At 43.6% G+C, this 7,975-nt stretch overlaps 1 protein-coding gene across 2 annotated transcripts in view; it reads right to left on the minus strand.

Moving 5' to 3' along the window:
• Positions 1-3,428, minus strand: part of LDAH (lipid droplet associated hydrolase) — a 126,434-nt gene extending 123,006 nt beyond the window's left edge. For both annotated transcript variants that reach the window (XM_074820134.1, XM_074820133.1), the window contains exon 1: positions 3,298-3,428. In XM_074820134.1, the coding sequence (XP_074676235.1) occupies positions 3,298-3,331 (34 nt within the window). In that variant the 5' untranslated portion in view covers positions 3,332-3,428. The remainder of the gene's footprint in view (positions 1-3,297) is intronic.
• Between the last annotated feature and the right edge of the window lie 4,547 nt (positions 3,429-7,975).

A 7,975-nucleotide genomic window follows, 5' to 3' on the forward strand; every position in this document is an offset into this window, starting at 1 on the left:
AAAAGTTTCTTTCAGAACCAGTGCTGCAGGAAGGCCTGAACACACCAGTGCTCTGACATACAGACCTACAGTTCTAGTAACAAGAGGGTCCAAGTCAATTCACCATGCTGGAAACACTGCTAGCTTGTTCCTCAAAATGAGAGTAACCCTTGAAGGATCATTATTTTGCGCAGGGACACAGCTCCTCCCATCAAAACAATCCTGCCAAACCCTGACAAAACATACTACGTACAAACACAGACATAAACAAAGCCTGTGTTTGTCTAAGGTGCAAATCATAACCTGGTTATCACCTGACACCCACTTTATTTCTAGTTAGTGCTACAATTTCTTTTGAGAGGTAAAATCTGAGGGGTCAGATTTCCACAAAAAGTTTGTATCAGTTACTTTTTTTTTTTTTTAAATGAGAAATTTGAGTAAAGGACTTGTCTAAACAAAGGACAATGGGAACAAGATCTAAACAGAAGTAGGAGATGAGACAGAAAAAGAACAGCATGGTTCCTGGCAGAATGTAACAAGGATATTGAGGAAAAAAATCCTGCCATACTTGGAGCTGCAGCATCTCTGATTAGATGCTGTTCTGGCACATCAGGATTACCTAACATACGGTAACAAGGCACTTACCACACAACACACAATTGCATTAGGTGGCTGTGCAATCCTAGCTAGGTAAATAAACAGTTCTCTCATTCATTTCACTAGTCAACTATGTAATCAGGCTAGTATTTCGGTGTGAAATTCCAGATTTGTTTCAAGCTTAAGATTCTGTCAAGTTCAGACTTTTCATAGTACACATTTGTTTCCTATTATGAATATTCTGTTAGAATGACTTACTTCCTCCAGCGTAACCTGTCTACAAACCTTAGTGGACATCTAAATATTACCATTCAAAGTGTAACCTGGAACCACATTTAGTCAAGTACTTCACTGAAAATTCACAGTACTACACAGTGGTTTGTCAAGAGCAGAAAAACACAGTTATACAGCTATTAAGATGCCCCATTTAAATAAGCAAAACCTACCTGTCCTTCACATCCTTCATGTATGTTGTCTGTACAAATGCATGCACAACACCACTAAAGCTTGAACACTGAAATTTTTCTCCTAATACTTGGTAAATATAACCTCGATGTTACTCAAAATGGGGACTGCTCCTTTTTTCCAGACTAGGTGTCCACATGATAGTAAATCACAATAATAGAAAAAATGTAATTTAAAGGAAATCAGAGCTATCAATATAAAAAAAAACCCCAAACAGTAAGATCAGTTAGGAAGCTTTAGAGTAAATCTTGTCAAATTTACTGGTAAATTCTTTGGTTTGGCTGTGACACTGGAAATTTTGTTTTACCATTACCCATACACAATTTATTGTAATTGCCTCCGAGAATCACATGAAGCAGATAAATAGGCAGTGACACATCAGTGTCTATTCTAATTTAAAAAGGAAGAAATACCAAATATAAGTAGCAGAAAGCATGTTCAAAATCAACAGAGGTGCCTCCTGAGATAGTGGGTATCTGACCCACAGAACTACTTGTGGCTGGATGTTGCGAACGCAACATGGGTTAAAGGCAAGGATGAGTTGATGGAGAAAAAATTCACTGTGGAACTTTAAGTCTTCAGTACATCTGTTCCAGAAAGTTCTTGCGCAGCACTTTGTTGCAGACTGTTCATACTTACAGAGTGGGAGTAGGTAAAGAAAAATCATATATGTGCTTGCCTCTTCCACAAGCATCTGCCTAGGGTACTGCCAAAGACTCTTGAAAAATCACTGACTTAAATTGCTTTTATACAACCCTTGTAGTAATACCATGATGGAAAATACTAAATGTTACTGCTGTTGCCTACCCAGTTTCTGTAATGTGTGATGACCTCCCTCACTGACATCATAAGTAAGCGTCACAAGACAATAGGAACTGCAATATTCCCAATTAATAATTGAAGGCTTCTCATCTCATTGTGCGACACACACGCAATACAAATTCATATGCAGATTCTACAACAGGTTCATGCAGATGGAGTCTCAGACCTTAACTGGATATCATAAAGTCCCAGAGGGCCAGGGGTATACTGCACCTTAAAAAATAAGGGTCTGCATCATTCAAGCCGTTCAAGTCTTCTAACGATAAGGCTTTAATATTATACCTAAGTCGCAAGAAAAGAAGCTGCTTTATTGTTTTTGCAAACACAACAAAGAAGTTACCAGTGAGAAAGCCCTCGACAACTATCATGCCTCAACAGTGCTTCACCATCATCTTAATTTCTTTGACCATACTTTTCCGTACCAACATTTACACTGCCTCCTGAACCTGCTGCTCACCTCCTGTCTGGCGCAGGTGTTTCTTCTCTTTTGTTGCAGCTACCTTCAGGCCTGCATTTACTAACAATGATGCTCTGGGACCAGTGCAAAGAACAAGCCTGACAGACAGAGGGTTTCTGAAGGAGGGTGTGTATGCCTGCTAGACTCTGCTTTTCTAAACCAATTAGTTCTTCTATTAAGAGACACTTCTTTCCACTTATGAATCTCATCTCCCTTTTAACTTTTAAGATTTCATTACCTTATTTGCCTTATTTACAGGCCACTCAGGCCACGGCCTTTTTCATCCTACCTGTTTTATAACTTGCCACTTAGGTAACAAACATCAGTCAGCTCCAAGAGATGCTCCACAGGAACAAGTACTGACATACAGAAAAAACACTACAAGTAGCATCACCGCTGCTATTTTCTGGAAAAGGAGACACTGCTTAGGACTTGCTTCTTGAAGTCTCCTCCCAATCCAAGGAAAAACCAGTCAAGGGAGCACGCACGAAGCGCTGCTTACCGCATGGGATGTGTGACTCCACCCTGAACCTTACGGCTAGAAATCACGACTATTATTTAGCAGAAGGCGATTTTATAAACCCGACTTCTGCACGGCCGATACACAAGGGCCAGGGGACCCTGCCCTGCGCGGCCAGGCACCATGCCCGCCCCGCCGCCCGGTTACCGGCCGCCGCAGCACGCAGCAGCGGTCTCAGCCAAGCGGCTCAGCGAGGCCCGCGGCGCAGGGCGCCCGCCTCACGGCTCCCGGACCCGAGACCGCCCGCCGGGCAGGGGGAAGGAAGGGAGGGGAGGGGGGGCAAAGGGGAGGGAGGGGAGGGCCCGGCCGGCAGCCCGCAAGGGGCCCGGCCAGCCCCGCCGCCCCGGCCCACCGCCCGCCCTCGGCGGGGCCGCAGCCCCTCCGCCCTGCCCTCGCCCCACGCGGCGCCCCGAGGCGACGGGGAGCGGAGAGTCCGCCGCGCTGCCCAGACACGTACCTTCCCCCTTCGCAGGCTCCCCGACACCCAGCATCGCGGCGGCGGAGAGGTGGCGGCCGGCGCTGGCGACGTCTGCCGAAACCGGGCGGAAGCAGCCGGCGAGGCCGCGCAGGGCGGCGGCGGGAGGGGGCGGGCGCGGCGGGGCCGCTCCTTCCGCCTGGGCCGCGCGGGGTGGGCTGAGGGCAGCCCCGCCCCCCGCCTCCCGCCTCCCGCCTCCGCCGCCCCGCTCGGCGAGGGCGGCGGCCGAGCCACCCGCCCTGAGGAGACGGGGCAGCCCTGCCGGGGCGGCTGCCCCGGGCAGCGCCTCCCCGGCCTGGCGGCGTGGCCACCGCCCCAGCCCCAGGCGAGGCGGCGAGCGAGGGCGGGTGCCCGTCCGTCGGTCGCCTGTCGCCTGCCAGGGAAAGACGGGAGCAAGAGCTGAGTTCCCCAGAGACGCACGTCTTGGGGGTTTCCTTCAGTTTCTGTCATTCAGGCTTGCCCAAACCTCACAGTTTCTTTGGGAATTCTGGCAAAGGAAAATAAAACGCTAGTTTTGAAAGAGCAAAATAAGCTGGGGTGCTTTGAAAAAGGCAGAGAAAGGGGTAGCAGAAGCACAGACTTCAACATGATTGAAGTTGCATCTAAATGAGGAAACCGGACCTGGGCACCTGGAGTGTAACACCACGGTGAAGCAGCCCCCCCCCCCGGAAAGGTTTTGAGAATCAACTTGCAAAACACATAAAAAGTTGCGATAAATCCTTTCTCAACCCACCATGATCCTGCCATGGAGTCTGTATGTCCGCTAAATAAGGTGTGAAATGAGCTCAGGGAAGACAAGGCTGTAATGAAAAAACAACCCCGTGTTAGAGGACCTTAGAGAGGTTTTCATGCTGAAACGCTGCTTTTTGGAGAAAAGTGTTGGAGGAGCTGTTTCCATTTGAAGTTGTATTAGAAGGTTAAAAGAAAACAAATTGAATAATAGGAAATTGGCAAGATCAGATGGTGTTTATCCAGGAGATACAGAGGGATTTGGGCATGAAACAGTTGGACTGCTGAACGTGCCATGTAACCATGTGCTACAGACGGTGTTGGAGGACCGGGGAGTGCTGCCTGTAGCCAAAACCTGAACGGCTCCAAGAGGAGCCCCTAAGGTCGATGTGCGTGTTGATCAAATCAGTGGGAAGAATAGCAAAGACAAGAGCTAGTGGAACAGGAGTAAATACGATGCACCGGAGAACCATCAGCATCATTTTTTACGGAGGAACACTGTGCCTCAGAAATCTGTGGGAGTCTTTGGAGGAGCCAAGTGACCACACCTGGTCAAGGCAAGCTGGGTCAATCGACTTGGATTTCCAAAAGGTATCTGGGCAAGAGCTTTCGTCAGATGTTCTTAGAAGACTCAGCCGTTGTCAGATAAAGGTTGCAACCTTCAGATGGATGGATACCCGGTGAAAAGATAGGAAAGAAAAGGTAGGAATTAATTACCATCTTTTTCAATGGATTGGCGTAACAGGGAGTGTTGTACAGGAATTTCTGTGAAGATCACTACTGTTCAACATAGTTGTAAATAGTCTGGAAAAGGGGGCGGAAAACAGAGTAGTAAAATCTGTTGTTCATACTGAGTTATTCAGGTTAGTGAAAATAATTGTCAGGTTGCAGAAGGACCTTTGAATTCCTACTGAGAGCAGTAAAAAATGATAGTCATGTGTTGACGCGTAAGATAAAACTGAGTGTTTAGAGGGAAGAAAATGCTCTTAATAAATGATTGTTGTACATAAGCAAGATTGCTGTTCATGGAGTCACAACAGATGCTCTATGAAATCTCAGTACTTTGTGCTTCCAGTGGTCAAAGTCAAGTAAGATTTAGTAATCATTTAGAAACACACTCTGTGTGATGGTGATGTGCTCACTGCTTGGATGGGAGCTGCAGATCTTGCAGTTCCCACCTCTCAGAAAGGGTACAGTAAACCTACAAAAGATACAGAAAAGTGGCAAAGTTTTTCACAAGTCTGAAATACTTCCACATAGAGAGCAATAAATAAAAAGGAAGTTAGAAGACAACCTGATGCAAGAAGGAGGTTGGGGAAATAATGACAAAAGCCTATACAACGTTTTGCAAAAGAGTTGAATGGACAGTGATTCCTCATTGTAATTTCTAATGCAATACCTATGGAAAGCAAATTAATCTATTAGGCAGCAGTTTCAAAACAAAAAGTATTTTAATGTAGTCTTAAACTTCATTGGAAATGTCACAGATTCCTAAAAGTCTACAGGGGTCTGCAAAAAGAGAAGGCAGATTTATGGAAGGGAAATCCATCAGGGACTATTAAACATGAAGATGTTACTTAAAGGCTCAGGAAGCCCCAAGAGCCATCAGTCTTCTGTAGGTTGTACCGGGGAAGTAGCCCAATGTGCTGGCCCTTTCCTTGGCACCGACTGTTAGATGCTGTCAAAGACAGAATGGACTGCTGGCCTGATCTGATACAGTTTTCATGTTCCTATTTGCAACTAACATTGCTTTTTTCTGATATTCATGTCAAGTCTTGCAGGTCATTTCTCATTCCAGAACTCAGTTTATCTAATATCAAAGGGCCATCTAGGTGCTTGAGGTACTGTTGATCAGAGTACACCATTTTATTAAACTGTTTATAAAACTTGATTGTTAGCAGCAGGTAAACTCATGGGTGAATATTAAAATAAGGACTGTGTGTATTACATTTAATATAAATTGGAGTTGGTAAGTTCCTGCAGTCTCAAAAAATTCTCTCACTTTGTAGGAGAGTGAGACAGTTTGTCCTGGTCTGTTCTGAATGGACGTTTGAAGGAATTGGAATTCCTCATCTCTGTCCTGGGTTTCACATGTGACTTTCTGTTCTTGAAGAAATCATTTCAATGTTTTGACTTTCAGGTTCCCCACTTAAAAATGTTAATAAAACCAGCCTAACTTGTAATGGTTAGATGCAAATTCCAAGGTTGCTGGCATTGCCTCCTTCCCTGCAAGATGATCAACATCAGGCTTCTGCTCAGCAATTTGTGATCTGATTGAGAGTTGTGATGAGGGCAGATGGCAGAAAGTGGGAGGAGGGGGATTGAATGGTCACCCCCATATGATCATGCCAATACTCTGTTTATCAGTGGCTGTGATGTAACTTGGCTGGGATATTTTCTTAAATTTATTTGAATAGTTGAGAAAATTGATAGTAATTGTCATCACAGGAGAAGTATAAATCATAGTTTTATGTGTGGTTGGTATGTGTTTTTAGAGGGCAGGTTCTCTATGACTTTTAATTTCTTAAGTGAGACTATAAAATTACTGATTAGCATGAACTTTCGTAGTGGTTTCCCTTGGGGAAGGGACTGCATGGACGACTCTTTCACTTTGCATGTCCTGCAGAGGGGTGGCTTAAAGCATCTCGTGTGTTTTGTTCAAACAGGTTCTGTGATGCATTTGTATTGCTCAAGACATTGCTCATATGCACCAATATCTTAGTCGTAGTAGTAATAATAATAATAATAGTTCAGTATAAGCTATCTGTTTGATTCATTTTCTGTCTTAATATTTGTAGTGTGCTTTTTTTGGTGGGTATTCTTTGTGAATTAACAACTAACTACACAGGTTACAGACTAGTAGTTGATCTGGGTGTTTTAACGTAGTAAACAAATAATGAAAATAGAGGTTAGTCAAACCAGTGTCTACGCTAAAGAATCAGTAGTGTGGCGGCAGAATGTAAGTGAATAAAGCAGGTGAAGCCAGTGTTTTGAGGGCAACATGTTTTGTTTAATAGCCTATCATTTCAGCTCATCACTTGCATAGCCACTGTGTACTCAACTGTGACATGTCAGTCATTCCTTTCATGTCCATAACTGATTTTTAGATATGCGTTGTCATCACTTATATCCTCACATGAGGGGCAGAATCTCCTGAAACCCTTAAAATCATCAGTTCTCCAATTTCTGACCTTATTTCTTAAGCTAAATTTCTATGTATGATGTAAGGTTTTGAATCTCTGTAGTGTCCAAAGATTTCTTCAAAGATTCATTATCATTCAGTCTGGTGAACATATTTTCAGGAGATCACAAATTGTTCCCAGTTTCTGTTTGTATAATTTATAAGTTTAGTAGTAAAGTGGGATGGTATGTATGAATACAAACATATGTATTAATAAGACACACCTAGTGATTTATTATTTTCAGTAAATTGTAAATATGGAAACCAGTCATCTTCAATATTCACCAAATTATATTTAATTACTCTCCCTGGTACTATTTCTTAGCCTTTACTCTCCAGCTCTTTGTTTCTTCTGTTCTCTGGTGCTCTGAATGCAATGGAAAGGCGTTTCTGGTCTGTGTGGCTCCTTTTTGATGGATTCACAGAAATAAATGTAACAAATTAAAGGTGATAGAGGGAAAGGTTATGCCATGAGTAGCCTACAGTCAAGATAAAAGAATTCAGTGGTTCTTTTACAGTTAAAACATTAGTCTTCATGTTGCTAAAGTACAGGATTTTTGGAGACAGTTTACGAAGGGTAGTTACAGTAATGATAAATAGGATGTGTCATGGGACACTGATATAATCCTATTTGAAGAAGTCCATGTCTGCAGTGTTTAATCAATGGGAGAAAAAAAGGGTTTCTCTGCATCTTTATGTCCAGCTTCCATGACAATTTTTTATTTATATACAATCCTGTTTTCTTTTTTC

This window comes from Strix aluco, chromosome 3, assembly GCF_031877795.1.
Source record: "Strix aluco isolate bStrAlu1 chromosome 3, bStrAlu1.hap1, whole genome shotgun sequence".
Taxonomy (NCBI): Eukaryota; Metazoa; Chordata; class Aves; order Strigiformes; family Strigidae; genus Strix; species Strix aluco.